The 20,995-nt window shown below is 30.1% G+C and overlaps 1 protein-coding gene across 3 annotated transcripts in view; it reads right to left on the minus strand.

Moving 5' to 3' along the window:
* LOC111037827 (diencephalon/mesencephalon homeobox protein 1-like) overlaps positions 1-20,995 on the minus strand; it is a 94,083-nt gene that overhangs the window by 53,905 nt on the left and 19,183 nt on the right. For all 3 annotated transcript variants that reach the window (XM_022320607.1, XM_022320606.1, XM_022320605.1), the window contains exon 2: positions 15,099-15,152. In XM_022320607.1, the coding sequence (XP_022176299.1) occupies positions 15,099-15,152 (54 nt within the window). The remainder of the gene's footprint in view (positions 1-15,098; positions 15,153-20,995) is intronic.

Genomic DNA, 20,995 nt, shown 5'->3' on the forward strand with positions numbered 1-20,995 from the left:
GCGGTTGAGGTGCAGTTATAATGCTGCTGCAGTGTACCTATACGTGAAACTCTATGGGCTTATTAAAATATTTCACAAGGGACCGCATGGCGGATAGAAGGGGTTAATTTATACATTTGGTTGGTACAATACAATAATCGAGTTGGTAAAAAACTATGAGTCGTCCAAGGTCACTGCAGCGGTACGTATAGAAATGAAGGAAGCGGTTATATACATCATTTGTGTTTGTTAGTAGGTATCGTCTTAAAAGCTGATTACCAAAAAGAAGGAAGAAGATGAAGAAATATTTGATAACCTCTCATTATATAAACCTGGGAACATTAAGACTACTGTGGTAACGATATCTCACTGATCCCACTATTATCAAATTATGCGCATTATATGACACTTAATACGCTCATAAACAATATAACGACATTATTAACAATATCACTATCCATCGTTTTCTCGCTATAATAATCTAATGACCGAAACGACCGTACTTGCGTGTATCGCAGAGCTCACATACAACGGCATACTGCATCGGGTGTAACTAGAAATTAACAGCTAGTTACAGGGGCTAGAGTGCTAGAAAATCTAAGTTCAAAATAATCCGTGTGGTGCAAGTGCCATCATCTTAAGCATCATTAGAGTTTAGTAGCCACAGGCCAAGTCGAAAACAAATGTTGAAAATGAACCATAGAGGAAAACTCAAAAATAAAATAGGTATCTAGGTATGTTATATATTAGGTATATATATTTAATAACTATAGTATACACCTGGATCTAGATGCAAATTTTTATAAAATATCATTTTATATATAATATTATAATTGAATAATTCTCTTTTTATAATTATTGTTTATTATATACCCAGATCACTGAATCTGTTTCGTATCGTAGCCGGCATGAACACCCGATGTATGTTTTGAATCTCATTTTACATAAACTGTGCGAGGCGTACATCCACAACATTAAAATAATAAATTGAACCCATGACAGTTTTTCTATGCTGAGATTTGAATTTTAACTTGCCAGATGAGCTAAGACATAAAAACGAATTGTGGGGGAGGGGGTGCTCCTATACTCTCCTTGTCACGTCGGTGCATACCACGCGCACAACCATTATAGAGCACAATAATAATAATATTAATATTTTAGGTGTAATATTATAACCACTAGTCGTCGTCGTCGTCGTCGAGGGGGATGTTCGGACTGCGAGCCTATACTACCATACTAATAATATTTAAGTGACGCAAAAAAGTATAATATGTATACGATTTCGCATGCACCGGCCACGCTGCACTGCACCGCGGTTATCAATCGCGTACATCAGGTATAATAATACAATAGGTCTACAATGCATTATGCTGCACGTGATTACAATAAATTTACAACAATAAATAATTGCATATTATGTTATAGCCCCGCGGAGAAATCAATTACGCGATGACCACTCGGTACAAGCACACCGGGACACTGCAGCAGCTAATCGACCGTACACGACTGCACCTCATATAATATACAACTAACGTGTACAAATAAGTATTATACGACGTCATGTGCGCCACTTTATATTATATAATATGTATATAAATAACGCGATACGTGTAACGCAGGCCGGTTCCTTTGGGAATACTGCGAGGGTGGCGGGGTGGAGTGTAAAACTCGATACGCGAGACGACGCGACGCGGTCGGGCGGGGGTTGCGTCGGAGTCGGGATAACGCATGTGCGCGCGACTTTCCAGTCGGGCGATCGGGAGGGCAAAACACCGTGAAATCTCTAAATGGAGCTACTGTATACTACAACGGACCCCCCCCCCGGATACACATATACCTATGTACGATATAATATACGACGAGACTGCGAGCTCTCCGGTGGCGAGGCGCAATCGGCCGGATTGAGTTCATCAACTTAATGTAAGTCCCTCATCGCCTTTCCATATATATATATTTTATAAATTTGGCTCGCGTGTGCGTGTGCCGACCGACCAGACTAGAAGTACCTACCTATAATACCTATTTTTCGAAATAGTCTATTGAGAATACCACTGCGGCGGATGACCTCCGGGATCGAGTGCAACCGCCAACCATTCCAACGATACATTGGTTATGTACTTTTATGATGTAGAATACTATACGTTAGTGGGTAATACGTTTCTTCTTTTGTTACTTAGTTTCGCGCCAATACCGTTGCACTGGATTGTATCACAGCATAATTATTAGAGTGCCAATGTAATATAAAATAGGTGTGTATAATATAATAATATTGTAGTATACGATATCTGTAAAGTTTATAAAACCAAAATAAATGTTTGTTTGTTTATTTAATTTGGTTGCTTGTTCGTCGTCCACGGACTCAAAAACTACCGAATCGTTTTCAATGAAAATGATATCAATAAATTCTTTGACATTCGGTCAATATATAGCTTCGTTTTTATCCCGCAAACAGGTCGCTATAGAGTGGCTCGCAGGTGAAACTTGATTCGGTTCACAAAAATCGAATATTTTTTTGATCAAATATGGGTTGTCATTAGTTATACAGATAATAATACAGTTATTCTGATTGGATAAAATAATTGTTTGGTTATATTATATTTTTTCGTTGAAGCCAATAAAAATAATCAAAATAAATGTGAAATTGAGTTAAAAATTACTTTTTAGTTATTAGTTATTACTATCTGTATACCGCTGGTAGATTTCCCATATCGGTTTTATTTAACCCCGGATAATGCTGATTAATATAGTTAGTATTATTATACATGTATAGTTCATTAAGGAATATCAACGGTGTAGACTCTACAGAAATCACGAAATACTTTCCTGAATTGAATATTGAAAAGTATGATTGGATACGAAATCCATTTTCTACCATCAACACGTCAAGTTATGAATTTACGTTAGAAGAAGAGGAAGAATTCATAACGCTAACAACAGATCGAACTCTAAAAATAAAATTTTCCGAAATAACAGTAGAAGAATTTTGGATTTCAGTTCAAACCGAATTTAAAAAAATTTCTGAAAAAGCAATTTCAATATTATTACAATTTTCAACATCATACTTATGTGAGCTTGGATTTTCAACACTGACGAATATCAAAACAAAGAAACGAGAAAGGCTGACAAATATTGAAGAGGAAATGAGAGTAGCAATATCGTACATACGGCAAGATATTGAAAATATCTGTAAAAATCATCAGGCACAAATATCTCATACAAAGTATTCAATTTCAAATTTTTAAATTTTTTTTAACTCTTTTTATTATTTTATTATTTTTTAGTGACTAACACTAACATGTATGGCATGCAAACAATTTTATGCTATACATTCATTGTTTAATATATTAAAAAATTAAAAATGTATGTACTACTATTTTATTTTACAGTTGTGTTCCTCGAAAATCTTGTAAAATGTTAAGTGTTCCGTCATTCGAAAAAGGTTAAGAACCACTGGTGTAGAGTGTAAGTATATAATCAACCTAACATGTAGGGTTAGACTATTTTATGTAATTTAACTCCCAGAAATATTTTATTTATGTGAAAAATAAAACTTAAATGTTTGATGTATTTTATTAATTAAAATTGGCTACCTTCTTATTATTGTTTAATAATTATTTAAATGTATAATTAGTTGATAAAATCATAGCAGTATTATCAGTTATAACTTATTATTATTAATTTGGATTGTTATGTCTAACAAAGGAGACATTTTCAAGACATATTCATTACTGAAACACGTTTGTATAAATTACAATCATTAGTACTATTATTTGGCTCCAAAAAGCATACAACAATTAATTCAACTGATTGATAAGTGATAAAGCTGTAACCATTAACAAGGTATAATTCCTGAAATACGTAGCTATCAACGTTAATAAATCATTCATTATTAATGTTTGCTAAGGGTAAATGTCCAATGACTAATTGATAGGGTTATGAGTATGAAATATTTTCACATGAAATGTTCACCTTTCTTGAAATATTTCAATGAAATATTGAAAAATAAATTATTTTAACTTTCCGTTTTTTGGTATTTTTAACAAAATCGTCACCAGATGGTTTGACTGATTTCATAATATCGGATTAGTGATTACTTGTTATCAATATTTAATTTCCGATCGATGTAGAAAAGATAATAATATAATAGGTATATATAAAAATAAGATTGATAGTAATTTATATAATGTACGATTTAAGCGATATTTCTATTACATTTTCAATTTGAAATTTAACAATAAGTAAAGCTGCATTTCTTACTGCCTGTAGTTTTAAATTACAATTTTATTTTTTATTTTTCGTAAAACTGAAATATTAAAAAAAAAACTGTTATGACATTTTAGAACCCTACTAATTAATACTGAACATAGGACTAATATCAGAATGTTTAATTTTTATAATATTTGTACATAAAAGAAATATTTTTAAAAATTTCACGAAAACTAACATTTTTAATTGAATAATTTCGAGTTTAATATGTCAAATTCAAATCCCTATGTATTTGCCGGTTGGGTATGTGATTTGATCGAAATGTTCCAACTGTGACTTTGTCAACATGCAGTAAAAACTAAAAGTTTATGGCAAGATGTACCTTTATAGTTAAAATATCCGCTGCACGTGCTGAAGACGACTTTTTAATCAAATTTATCAAATTAAACACACATCCCATGAGTATATGTGCTTATTATTTAAAAAAAAAATATGTTACATTGTATATTTTATATAACTGTTATGTTTTGTATTTGTATAGCATTGTATTTTTTTATTTTAACAACCTAATAATATTAATACCACTGATCAGAATAGCGGATTTAAATTAATTCTGCTGAGTGCTGACATATAATATTTATTGTTACTTTATCGATCAATATAACATTACCGAAAACTATTCAGTAAAGTCATTATATCTTCTGTTTCTGTAGGTATATATGGTTGTATCTTATTGATCAGTAATACTTGTGATCTCTCTTGCAATATGTTTCCATACATTTTTTGAATATAAAATCTATTATTCTCGTTCTAGGAGATACTGTTTGATGTAGCTCATCAATAAGGAAATAACCGAACTATATATAAGAATAAATATATGACTTCGTTTGTCAGAAGACGGACTCGGAATTTTAAAATACTCATATACATTTAATGTTTAAACCATAAGCCTATTGACCTTCTTTTGGTATTTTGTTGCTGAGAATGAGACAATGTAATGTAGTCCTTAGAGAAAAATTGTATTGTCGTCATATAATATGTCTATATACAGTTTTTAAAGAGTCCGAACATATTGTTTATGGGGTTGTTAAATCCGCGGCTTAATGTAAATGATTGATAATTTTTGATTGATTCCAAAAGGTTATGGAATAAAATCGTATATTTTAGATTTTATCTGGCTCATTATATTATATCATTAGGGTTTATAAATAATGTATAATTGCTGTGTAAAAATAACAAATGCAAGTTGTTAAAGTATCAACTCTACACCATTAATATTCGTTATGTTTTCTTATTTCTAATTCTTTGTTTTATTCCGCATTATCTAGATGAAAAATATATAAACTTAAAATTAATGGAATATAGTTATCATCACATAAGACCCTGTAACAATAATATTTTAAACCTAAACACCTGTGGTAGGTGAATACAAAAATCTTGTTTGATATATATGTATACAATATTATATTATATAGCTGATACCTAATATAGGTATCCTAAATGTAGTGTTTTCGAGTATAGTGACAACATTAATAATTGTTTTGTTACATCGTTATAGGTAAGAGCAATTATTTATATTTACTATATTGTATATACGTATTCGACGTTGATCAAAACGCTTCATCGGAGTGAATTAGATTTGTTTCAGCAGCTGCAGATACCCCGATGGCGCGAATGACGATGTTTATAGCTACTAAAGCGCACCGTTTTATTGGCCGCCCGTTAATGTAAGCCGGTTATGATGCATTTAAAAGCTAAATAATCCTCTACTTGGTTTCCGGAATCCGGGTCTCTTGAACCGTCCGGAAAGACGCAATTTTCCGGTCTCAGTTAACATAATAACATAATCGGATTGATTACGCTGCAAGCCGTATGACTATATATAGGACGCTGAAATTTTTTTCTTTCTTCAAAATGCTACCAGCTCTGCCGTAATAAATGGTTTCGTTAGGTCGACCAATGGCAGTGTGCAAATTATACATTGAACGCATAATATAAAGGACATGAAATCCAATTCAGCAGTATTATATGCAGCAAAGCCAAATAATACCATACAGCACCTACATACATAATAATATAAACGTATTGTAACTTTGATTTAACATGAAGTTTTCCAGCATTTCCCCTCAGTCGTTGTGATAGAATAAAAATAAAAAAACTCAATATTATCTGCTATAGCCTATAGGCATTGGAGTAAAAACTACAACAATAATTAGTTAATATATACTGCTTATATATGTGTGCCTTGCACTTAACGTCGTATGTGACAATTATAATATTATGTTTTCAACGAACTGTAGGTACCTATATCATTTAAAATTATGTTTTAAATTTAATATTCTTAAAAGTCGAGTATTGTGTAAATATAGATTCCTACTCGATATATACTGCTGAACCCTTACTTTGTATATATATATTATATATATAGAGTGAATAACCAAACACGCTTACCCCAATTTTTGCCTTGATAATGAATTAATTAAATTTCTGATTTTTAGTTTTTTTTTCTAGGTTAAATGGGTTAAGCCAAAGCTTGTATCTTCAAAGGGCACTCCTTAAGTAGTGCACAAAATCTCAAGAATTTAAAAACATGGTCTTATAAGTATACTATAGGTACTATACTCGTAGGAATATTTAAAAATATTAAAAATCATATTTTAAATAATTACATTATTGGAGAAAATAAGGGAGTTAAGTATGCTTAGAGAATCACTCTGTGTATATTTATCCGGTTATAAAATATCAATAATTTTTTTTTCTTTAATTCTTGATTGTCATTGATAAAACAAATTGTACTCTTACTATAATATAGATTAATTATTAATTTATTGTGGTTTATACTTCCTGAGAATATATGTAGGTTCTTACACTGTCTATATATGACGAAGTATTAATATTTTTAGTCTATATATATATATATATATATATCCAATTTAATATAAAGGTTATTTATACATAAATATATACAATATACATTATTTATATTTTATAGTTTGGAATGTTGAGTATCAGTATAAATTAACCATATATATAATTTAATAGGTAATAAAATATATTGTACTGTTTTAACTAATTTTTAAATTTCTTACTTTAACTAATGGAAATGTTTTCAAATCTATTTAATTTTTCAAGATTTTTCATATCTTGATATTTTATGCGAATAAAGAAGATATGATAGTTACCTATATATAATTGTATAAATCTGTTGAACAATAATAATATTTTTTCATATTTGAAAATTAAAATAATAATAAAATATATGAATATATAGATTACAGATATCTATAAATATAAATAGTATAGTACAGGGATGGCAAACCTTTTGAACACTACGTGCCCAACATAAGTAATAACCTTTTTTTTTTAGAGCGTGCCATGAAAAAAATATTAAATTTTGTTATACTATAATTTGATTGTATAATTAATGTATTAGTATAAAAAGGTTGGTTTAGGTTATTATAGGTCCTATAATATTCGAGGAAGCAATGAGAAAGCAGTTCCCACGGCTTCGTGGATTTCAAACGGAAAAAAAAGGTCCTATAATATTATATATTATATATATAACGCGTGCCATGGATTTGCCATCCCTGGTATAGTATAATATCTAGTAGTAGTACTAATAGTCGGAGGTGTGTGATTTTAAAATAAATTGAATAACAATTAATATTTGACAGCTGACAACTGACGAGGTACATTGATGAAATTAGTGATTATCATAATACAGTTATAAATATAGGTATTTGGATACCTACCTATCCAGTTAGTGATCAAAAAACGAATGATGTGAGATTCTAATACCTCATTTTGGTCTAAAAATTGCTATTTTTTTTATCAACATATTCTAATAGAGGGGAATAGTTTAACTTAATTTTTTTTTAATCTGAAATAATTAGGTTATGAATTTCACCTGCTCACTAAAAAAATATAAACTATAGAATTCGAGCGAGCTTTGAAAGTAGAAAATGTTTCACGAAAGTCCTGTAACAAATTTTTCTATTCACTGTTGTAGAAAACGAACGTTTTGCAGATTGTGAAAATGTCGACATGATGCGTAGGTGATTCGCGTTTGGAATAAATTATCAAAAACCCGCTAAACAACGGACGTCGGGACGCATTACCTATACTCTACATATATCCATTATTAGCGTATTATAATATTATTTTAACGTAGGTAGTGTTTTAACGAATGCCCACAGCCCACTGCCGAATGAACGATGAGCTGCAAGGTTCGCGAACGGTGTGCACAACCGCAGTAATGGCTGCCAATTAAACCGCTTCAAAGGAACCACTCGTGAAGCCGGCCCCCCACCCCAATATGGCCTACCTTTCAACTCCATGCACGCTCACACACGCTCACACACGAATACGTTATGTATATATTATTAATGTTTACACGGAATTCACCCGCGGACAACTTCAATATACATGTATATACAACATTTATTCAACTTAACTTCTCCAACACCTTTATACAATGACTACTATTATAATAGGTATATGTAATATGTAATAATATTTATAATTAATTGTCGTTCGAAAACGACCGAAATAATTGTAAATTTAAAATTGTTTATTGTGAGCGTTGCACTCCAATGATTGCATCGGAGGAGATTTTTCGTCCCTCACAAATTTCATAACCTACACAAGTAAACATATATATGTACAAAATGTGTTTTAAAATCTTTAACACTATTGTAGTGTATAAAATGTAGGAACCTGGTTACACAATACACGTGGTTGTCGGTTTTGCAGCGGGCAGAGAAAATAAAAACAATGCGTAGAGTAAGCATCTGTATGGCCGTACCAGCTTTATATTATAATATTAATAATAATTAAAAACTATTAAATACAAAAAAAGTGTTTGTTTTTGACTTATGATACGCTTATAAAATATCTGCACTGTTACATAAAAAATTAAGACATTAAGAACAAAATAATGAACTGTTCAACTTATTATAAAGTTATAGGAATATTATATTTTTAATATAAATATTAAAGTGATTATTTACTATGTGTATAATATTTTTTAATTGTTAATATTACTTTATCGTGACTGTGAGGTGTCTAGGCAATACCGTGCAACTGAAATTATTTTAAAACTGACTGTTTTGTATCACTTTATAAAAACAAATATAATATTCCGAATCTTTTATGTTCCTTGGTGTAGCCAAATAATATCAATATTTCAGATTTCCGTAATTTTTTTAACATTTTGAGCATAATTCAATAACACAAATTTTCCACGAAATGAGACCTTGACCATATTGAATTCCTTTTATGAAAAATATCTAGTTCCGAAATTCCAACGACAACCGTTATTCGGTTGGCTTATTTTTGAGAAAAAATGTACAGATCCACGAATATTCAATTATTGCTCAATTAAGTTGTATAATAAAGTTATAATTTGTAGCCATATAGGAACCTGTATATATATATATATATATATATAAGGTTTATGATATTGCTTATAAGTTAATAACCGAACAACAAATATCGTTTATTATGACATATTTATATACTTATATAGGCAATGATAGTGTTAATATAATATTCATATACCTGCTTGAAAATATTTATCATGTGTATTGTTATATATTATACATGTCATAATAAGGGATAACTTTTATTTATACTTCCATTGAATTTTGAAAATATATTTCTAAACATACACAAAATAAGAAACACGTGCTCTTATTTTTTGCCAGTGGCAAAGTATGAAAGTACTCAAGAACTCTCAAGCCGCATAAAACGAAAACAAAATACTACCCTTGTTTTCAAAATAGTTTTAATGTTAATTCAAGTCAGTACCTCAAGTATGGTAGTTTGGGACGGATATAAAGAAAAAGGACCTCATTTTATCAAGCCCACAAACACGCTTTATGTCGAGAGTAGACATAAGACGTCCACTAATGAGCTTTAGGACGAGAGTTAACTGTTAAAAAATAAAAAGGGGAAAAGTAGAAAACTATAATACAATAAGATTACACATTCACACAACTGGTGTAATATTTGTGTACCTACTAATTAGTAATTACTCGTAATATAATAATAATTATTAAAACCTCCAGTGGACAGCAAGTTTGGTTTTTAACACAGCTGTACATAAAAAAGATTAAATTAATTTCATTAGTTACATCTTTTATGTAAAATATTATAGTGATTGATTTTAATGTATTGTATTTATCACAATAGAACAGTAGTATACAAATATTTGTTATAATAGTATGATTTTTTTGACGGTAAACACTCTTTATATCTCAAAAAGTATTTTCGATTTTGAAAATAAAGTGCACCTACATTTTTTGAAGTCATTACAAAACAACATATTATTTTTGTATTTTATTGTTAGGATTTTATTAAAGCTTACTATTTTATTGAATGTATTTTTAATTTTATATTCCAAAACAAAGTATTTTCTTAGAATTTTGTTACATGAACATCGAATTTCAAACTAGTTGGTAATTATTATAAGTATTATCAATTGTTTAGATGAGTGGAGTAGTATAGACCAACATTTTTCGGGGTACCGATTTTCCAAATATTTTACTTTGGGACATGAAATTAAAAATGTTCGTTGGTAAATAAAGGAAACCCTTGAATAATAATGAAAATAACAAATAGTAAAAATATAACTGGTTTTCAAAAATGTCGATTTGTAATGACTACGGAACAAGTAAGCAAATGTTTTCAACAACCCTAATACTTTTTGAGATAATGAGTGTTTACAGTTAAAAAAATCACTCTGTAGTTTGTTTTCAACTATAAAATACATTTTCAGTAAATTTATTTAGTGTAGGTATTATTTTAAAATTAATCAACTAAATAATAATTGTACAAACTGCGTTGTGCTAAATATAACTTTTAAAAATAATTGAGAACAAGCCCCTATATATATAATAGGTAGGTACATCTGTTATTCTGTTACAATATTCAATTTAAACTTTGTCTTTGTTTATTATGGTGACTAAATTATATATAAAAGAAATCTTACTGTTGAACACTAAATAATTATAATTTAAACAACTTCTTGTCCAATTTAACCATTAAATTATTGCTTTACCCTGGGATTCGCGAGCATAGTGTTGTTTTATTTACAGTTGGATATCATATACTAAATATATATAGATATGCAAATATGGAATCATAAATTATTACGCGTTACAAAATTGTATTTATTTACACAATACCACTCGTCATAATAATATAATCGAATCGTTATTTATATTGCTATTGCGCTAGGGGTCTGATTGAGGTTGATTTCGATATTGTTTATTGAACATCATATGTGCTTTGTATTTTTTAAATAAGTATTTGATTCTTTCATAAATATTGTTTTAGCTTAACAGTAAAACGTTATAATACAATGTAGTATGTACCGTAGTGCCTATTATGCAATAACTTTTAATTGATGAATATTAATCAATGTATACAATTTAACCATACTGCCTGTCCGTGATGTGGTTTTAAATATTTATATAATATTTGTAGTGCAAAGGTAATCAAATCAAGCATACTTCCATTTACATGATTATATTATAATAATAATTTGTTATTTGATGTACATATTGTATACAGCATATAAACGATCGCACCACCGTTTGTCCACAAGGAGTGGAGGAGAGTAAGATAACGATGATAATAATAATAATAATTAGGCACAATGATAATAATATGTAGTAATTACGATGCAAATTTAATAACTCAGGCAGGTAGATATAATAGGTGCTTATATACATAATTGTTTACACGCATTCGACGATAATCATCCCCCGGCCAAACGAAGGTCGCGTCCTCGACGTATGATGAATATAACACATTTCATTGTGACTATACGGTCCCACCATATAGGTACAATATGATAGATATATGGGTAATAAATTATTACAATAATAATACGACAACAATGACCATAATGATATAATAAATGTGTGTGCCTGTGTTTGTGTGTGTGTGTGTGTGTGTGTATAATACTAGTGAGATAATAATAATAACAACAACGATAATGGACGACGTGATTCGGTGAGATGGAAAGCGCCGGGGATTGACATATTGCAGACGCGATACGAACGCGTTATTGTTGTACAACCACCGCCGCGGAGACGCGAGCGCGGACATGAGAACATCCTGTGACCGCGCGTGAGAGCCGTTCTCCTGTTGAACGTTCCGACTGCGTATAAAATACCGTGTAAACCTGCCGATTCCGATGTTCGTTTGTGTGTGTGTGTGCGTGTGCGTGTGTGTGTGTGTGTGTTTTCTACATACTCGAATATTATAACGCGAGACGTGTGATGAGTATGTGTTTGGAGATATGGAAAAACGTGAAGTAGCCGGATTGAAAAGGCGGCGAGGGGAGGTGAGAAGTCAGGATAGGAGAGAAGAGGAGAGGAGTAAAGTGTATACGCAACGTAGAAAAAGGAGATCCACCGACACCACACCGCTTGTATATTATTATATACCTATACGTATGCGATGTTGAGGTCAACAGGTGACGGTGGCGCCATACGACGAATGCCGCCCACGATTTCAGTCTCTGGTACGTTCTTCTTCTCCTTCTGTCTACATGTACGTTCACACACACACACGTTCTATACGACGACGTCTCGTCCGTGACATATGGCTGCTGTTTGAGTGATTTCGTTATGTTTATTATTATTATTATTATTATTATTATTATTATTATTATTATGTTATGTTGCCCTTCGGTTTTGTTTTTGTTTTCCTTTCGTCGTCGCCGCTGTCTGAATTCTCTGTACCTATACTTCAATAGCAGCTACTGCTGCTGTTGCGACTAAGTAGACGACGACAAATAATAATAATATATCGTCACGATGACAACATGCTACTGTTACCGCTTCTGCTGCTACCATACACACCGCTATACATCCACCGGCAAAACGACCTTAGGGATACGTTAGGCGTATCCAGGTTCGGTTCCGGGACGACATCTCCACGACTTCACGCACTTCCTCTTGAACCTTTTTTGTGTCGTATTATTTTATATTCTAATCTAAGTCTCGTGGTTATAATATTGTATTACGTTACAACAATAATAATAATATTGCTACAGCAGTCAAATATGCTGCAACAACGATAGTGAATACAAACGATTATTATTAATTCAGAGTGGTATTCGAGCAATTATTATAATCGGTTCGGTGTACCTATATATATTGTATGGTATTTGAAAACGTATTTCAACGTTTTTGTTATTATTTCCCCGATTAAATCAATTAAATTGTATAACTGAGAAAGTAAGAGAACGATATTATCCCGTTATTGTGTATGTAGGTAGCACCATCGTTTTCTCATACTTGCAATATTATTATATTAAAGAGTACTAAAAATCATCGGCACAAATCAGAGTCTTCAGTTCAGTATTACAACAATCAATTTATATATAACAATATTTAGTCTAATCAAGAATATTGTATAGAATCACCATTATATTAGTACAAAATTTAGAATTATCGATAGTGTAAAGTACTTGGCTACTTTGAAGTATGTAGCTACAATCTATAATCTAATTTAAAAGAAAATAATAAAACTGAGGCTAGACAATTTGGCACTTGAAATTTGTCATTGAAATTTAGTATTTCATTGATGTTTACTTTACAACTTGATGGTACATTTAACTCATTTAAGTAAATATTATTACATATTACAATATAATAAAAAAGCCTCATTTATTAAACTATAATAAAATATATACTTATGCATTTTTGTTACCATCATTAATTATTTATAAAATGTTAGAACTATAGAACTGAAGCATCATAAATAATCGAAACATCAATATGATGGCTTGATAAATAAATGTAACGAAAAGAAAAAACTAAAATAATAGATATTCTGAACGCACTTGCGGGACAATATAGCATATTTAAAGAAAAACAGAAAAGTCGTGGGAAAATGATCAAGGACGAAAAACCCTAAGCACCTACACTGCAGTATTCAAATCCAGAAGAATTTAATTTATTGTTATTATTATTATTATTATTGATCAGACGTGGTCCGGTGGCGCCAACAACGACACGTCTTGGGTTGTCCATCATGTTGCAGTTGTAGGTACACATAAACGCGTTTTATTTTATTAGATGTATTTTTTAAGAGCGCACATTCATTATATTATTATCATTTTGTTTGAATTTGTCTATTAACGTGCTTGTCAGTACACGGCAGCGTTCTACGATCGAATTAAATAATTTTAATAATATATTTTAGGTAGGTACATATTATATAGGTATATTATAATGTATACCTATGTACCTATATCTTAATCTAAAGAGCGACATGCTATTGAAATGGTATCTCAATAGACGACAAGCGTGGTTGAAGAGCTATTGAAGACAAACCGGTATTTTTCAATGAACGTTCCCTATTGCTCGTGACAAGAGGTTAACACCACAATCGTGTTATTTCATCACACGCTGCAGAATAATCGTAATTCGTATATTATAACGTATTCTTCGAACATTCAGGCGTGAGTTTTGGCGTAAAATAAATTATTCAAATCTAATTATTATCTGCACACTGACAATTAAACATTATTATGTTTTTATTCACGCCAATAACATCTCCAGGTTGTATAATTTTCTTCCGTACCGTCGTATTTATACCAACTAGTTTTAATAATTGTATTTTATTATAATATTACGTAAAAGAATGATATAATTGTTTATTGTGAAGTAAGTATGTAAATGAAAACAATTAAAAAACAATAGAAAACCCAATAGACCAAAACAATGATAGATGAGGTCGTTATATTATACCATAACGACAATTTAAAACTCTTATTAGGTACCAAAGCCATTACCAATAATCCTAAAATAAAATTACGTATAATACATACCTACATATATTATATATTATATTAACTATTAAGTAAATTAGAATTATTATAATATTCAGGTTACCTGACATGCAGCTGTTGGGACTGAACGCTGGATTCTTTTGTAGTTGTGAAAATCCTAAAAAAAAATGAATAACAAATGTTGAAATAAATGTGTACTTTAATTGTATATTACAAATAATATTTTTACTCGGGCATATTATATATATCATGGATTAACACAAAACACGTACATTTATATGCTATAACTTATAGAGTTAAGGTTAACATTTTACTCTGTTATTTTTCATTTTTATGTCTGTACAACTATTGGTCACAACTTGCATGGCGTCAATCTCTATACACAATAGTGACAATCTATATAATATGCTTAATATGTTATTATATTTAATATTGATCAATTAACAGTGAAGAGTATTATTATCTATACCAATAAATACCTATATAATAGTACATTTCACAATAATATAGACGAGGCTAACAAGACTAAACACAATATAGATAGGTACGTATATAATATACATTGGCATATAAATCTTTTTGACTTATTATCTTTAGATTTCCCAGGGTATCTTTACCCAATCGATGGCGTAAAAAAATCGTCTTTATATTATTTCTTTTATATTCATAAATTCAGTGAATTTCTGTGCAAACTGCACGCACCCGTATCGAATTACGACAGTAGGAAGGTACCTATATGTGTTTTGATTCGCAAAGGTCTCCACAGTAATCCGACCTGACAGTTATCGTATTTCTTTGGTTCGTGTATAATTATATATATACATATACACTGTCTATTATTAAACTTAAATCGTTTACCACGATACACTCAATATCCTATATCCGGAGGTATTATAAAACGTTCAATAAAAGATTGGTTTTTTTAGGGGAAAAATAGGCGTTTTGTTTTCAAAGACTTATACGATAAGATTATCGACGAGAACAAAATATTCAATACACGGTGGTTAAACATTAATTTAAGAAGTGCAACGAATTATTTGAACCCAGCCGTTTAAATTTTTTATTTCTTTAGAAATAATAAATTGGTAAAAAAAAAACTATTCGTATATAGTTTGTGTGGTGCAACGGGATATTGTTTTGCAGGTTTCACGGACATTGTTGAAACTATAAATAAATTATTCTAATCGATAATACTCACCATGTCTTAAAAAGTATATAACAGTTATTTTACTGTTTAATAAGTTAAATTAATAATTATTAGCATTAACATTTAAAGACAACGACCATTACTTATTTTATTAGCTGCAGATTGTTAGGTACATACTATAGCTCAATATGACAATATACCTAAGTAACTACTTAGGTAATGTTCTATGTAGGTACCTACTAGGTTTACTACAACAGGCATAGAAACATATTTTATTTTATATTCCATTACATCATGGAATATATTTTTATTATCATAATATTGTCATTATCTTCACACAATTCAAGTATGCAATACTATATGACCAACGTGGTTTTTTTCATTGTATATAGTTAATTGTATTGTTCTAAATATTTTATTTATCACCTATAAGCAATACTAAATTATCAATGTACTATGCATGTTTATCATAAACAAATAAACAATAGTATACTAAATATAATTAAAACTTTGAAGGACCAACTAATTATACAGAACACCTACTTATTGCCAATCTTTGTATACTTTGCAAATTATTTATTTATTAAACTAAAACACCAAAAGACAAAATGTCACCACTGGGGCACTACATTTTATCATGCTTGTATATAACATATATATTATAATTCACCACTTAATAATATAAATGCTTATTGTGAAAAACAACATTCAATGATTATGTATTTAAAAAATAAAAGTTAAAAAAATCAATACAAAATTCTACAACGCATAAAATAAAATTTCAGGTTTAATATAAGTACAAAAATGTATGCACGTGAATCACAAACTAATTAAAAATAAACAGTACAAATTATTTGAACCTTTTGCAGATTTGAACAAAAAATAAATACCTACTCTTGGTAATAGTTTTTTTTTCACTCTAATATGCGCACAACAGAATTTTTTACATATTTTTTAATAGCTGAACAAGGCAGGTTCAATTACATGTTATATATCATTATGTTTTAACGCAATGCCGGCACACGTAGACGTAGCTGTTAACGAACATGTGAATAAATTGAATAAGCTTTAAACATGGAATTAGAATTCGTCGTGGCCATTCTACCCTGTGTTTAAGGTGCCAAGGTGGCCAACCATGAATACTTATTTGTATATAAAAATAATTAATGTGGTTGGTGGGTCGTCGATGTGAGGGAGTAAAACAAAAGTGAAAATATGCATGTCAATTGTACAAAATAGTTCGAGTTGTTGCCACTGAAGGTTTACTGTCAATTCAGCGATTAAAAATTTTCACAGACTATAATTTTGTTGAGTTTAGATTCGATATTATAGTATTAACTATATATTATTTTTTATTATGGTATTATAAGACTGAATTTTATACTTTTAGGAATATAATATTAGTGGATAAAAAATTAAGTATTTTATACGAAGTAATGAGTGTTTATTCAGAGACAAAAAATGTCACTTGGAAATTGTTATGTAACACATTGTTATTATTTGTATACGTCATACAAATCAAAATGATTCTGATGAAGGTATATCCTATATGTATTTTGGACTGTCTCCAAATGTTTACATTTGTCTTTGGGTAGTATTACAAATTACAGTTTAATTTATTTTAATTACAGGCTCATGGTATTATTAGCTTCCTTACACAAACAATGTTTAAAATAACAGCATATAAGGTAATAACTATAGGGCATTAAACAAATTTAAAACAATCATACAATATTGTATAGGTAAATAGGTACCTAATGAAACACTCATAACGTATGAGCATTGTTTTAGACAACACAATTTTAATAAATGAAATTGTATTGTAAATTAGTATATGATGGAGTTAACTTTTACAAATAGAAATTTTTTCGAAATAACACATCATATCACGTCAAGACACTAATATTTTCAAACTTCTTTTATGTAATACATTCACATGTTATGTAACGAGAAATAAAAATGATTTATTTGCTTTTCTATAATTTTAATCTAGATTTTGGCGTAGCAAAATAAACCACGAATATACCCATATAATTATGCGCTAAAAGAAATGTTTAAAATCTACGCAGTCGAAACTTATGACGTGTATTTTAATGTTTGTCCATGAAAATTGGTTTATATTTAAAAAATAATAACTACATATTAATTAGTGTACCTTGAGAATTATCAAGTGCGTCTTCACGTGATGCACGAAATAATGTTTAAAATTGTATGTACCAAAATATAAATCTTAAATAAAATAGTGAGAAGTGATGAATAAAAATATCTTGAACACATTATTTTCCCTTAAATTAGTTTGATGCTATCGATTTAAATTGTTAGTTATAAATTCGAAATTGTGTAAATAAAAATAAACCAATAATGTAGGTTGTAGTGCATAATAACGAACACCAAATTACGCTATATTGCTTATTTTAATTTATACAATAAAATATATTGACTACATCTTAACAGTTTATTGAAATTAGAAAGTATTTACAGTTCTTAATATGATATGTTAAAAGAATTATCCTTTTTTACAATATTGTATGTCAATAATGCAATAACCAACAAGTAGTTATCATTGTATACGTCGTTATTTAATGGTAATTTTAAAATAACCATACATTATGCATAGTAGGTTTATAAATACGAACCTTTTATATTGTTTTTATAAATATATATAGAAGTATAGCTTTTACATAGTTTTTCCCAGTTATTTTGGTGATGTTGGTATTGGGAATTTTCAATTTTTCCCTTCTAAAAGTACCGTCTAATAGATTTTATTTGTTAAAAATTAACTTCATCGAAGTTGATGATCAGAGCATTTTTCTAATAGAGAAAAACAAATTGATAAAAAATCGCACATCATAAATTCAGTACATTCATCGCTCCTCTTAGAATCTAAAATATGAACGCAATGACTTGTTAAATATCATAATATAGGGTATATCGTGTTTGGTTAAATTATTTAACTTACAATGACTAAACTTTTCAGCTCATTGTATTATTTTTTTTTAATTAACCTGCCATAATAGTCATGTAGTGACCAACCGAATCCATTATAATTTTTAGTTTTTGTGCCCTGTTGGGGGAGGATGTTTATTTGGAGATGTTTTATGACCACTAAGAAAATTGTACATGGATGTAGTAATTTAAATATTTGTACACCATTAATAACAAACATTTCGGGTGTGAGCGAGGGAGTTTGAGCCTGTAGCCAGTAACCCTCCCACTGAATATAGACATATGAATAACCCCATATAGTGTACCAAACAGAAAAAATCAAGACTATTAAATTTCCGAACATTGATCACTGAAAAGTGTATATGAATATATGATATTAACTTTCAGGACTAATTGTGTCGAAAAAAGTATACAATAATAAAATAAAACATTTAAATTTTTTAAAACATTTTTTGTTTGAAAAAAAAACACAAATTAATTTCCCTTCGTATACATAGGTACAACCAAATAAAACTTTCCTGGACCTTGGTGTACGACTTGGACGTGAATCCCTCCTAATCAGTTCTATTTTTATACATACTCATTTGCACTGATGTAGGGCAAAAATAAAATAGAAGGCAATATTATACTTAGGCACTAAATTAATGAGAATCTGTTAACTCTGTTTAATAATGACGGGCCAATAAAATCAACAAGAATAAAACGACCAAAAATATTTTTAAAAAAACTGAGATATCAGGTTTGTTGTTGGACGCCCTATTGAGTCATTCTATTTTAATTATCTGCAGGCAGTTGATATTTAAGGAACTAGGAAAAACACAAAATTTAAAATAAATGTTGTATACTACGACTATAATTGACTATACTGCCAATCTATCTAACGCTTTTAAGATTTCACACTGTTTCTGCAGTTGTATGAGGCATGAACGCCACGAACAAAATAAATATAAAGTATTTTATGTACAATTATTACTGTACATAAAGGACGAAAAGAAATATTACAATACTCTTAGTGAATTGTGTATAAATGAATATACTGACTTCACTAGGCTGAATACCGCGTGATTCAAATTTATTAACTGTATATACCTAGGTACTCTAGTATCTATAGTGTAAAATACTGTATGTATGTACCTATCTAATTGTTAAAACGTGCAATAAGAAAAATATATAAATATTTTCTTAAACGAATTTATTACACACGTCTTTTTTACGGTTTTAATAATAATAAACATGTTTCATAAACACACCATGCCACATTGATAGTATTATGCACCTACAACATGATATAATAACACTTCGCATGTTTTCGTGGCACTAAACTTGAACGAGCGTTCGTAATATTTAATAAATTCATTGACATTGCGTACTATAATGTATAGTCGTATTTTGATTTCTTCTACTTTTTTAAAAGCGAATTTACCCGCTCCGTGTCGCCGTCCTACCCGCTGTACCTATACCCCTATATTCAGGCACTAATGCGAGGCGACAAAATTACAAAACGACGGCGGCGGCGGCGGCGGCGGCAGCCACGCCCAACAATTAGCAACGTCACGTGTCTCCGTGCGTTTCCAGGATTGCGTGTGACAGCCTCACACTATTCTTCTTCGCCTCTCGTTATAATCAGTAAATAACTGGTTCCAGACCACCCTAATTCGTTTCCGACGACGACCTGTTAGTGACAAACCCCGCGAGGGACTAATAATAATATTGAACGATAACGAATAATAGTCAACTTCGCCGGGTTTACGCCCACGCCACATTATAGCATGTTGTACAGCGTAGTATTATATACGTAGGTAACCGTTTTTATAATAATAATTATAATTATAGTACACGACCAGCATTCAACGATCGCATGGACCGCATGTGATATGATTATTGTAGAGCATTTGAACGCCTAAACA

This window comes from Myzus persicae, unplaced genomic scaffold (genome assembly GCF_001856785.1).
Source record: "Myzus persicae strain clone G006 unplaced genomic scaffold, MPER_G0061.0, whole genome shotgun sequence".
Taxonomy (NCBI): Eukaryota; Metazoa; Arthropoda; class Insecta; order Hemiptera; family Aphididae; genus Myzus; species Myzus persicae.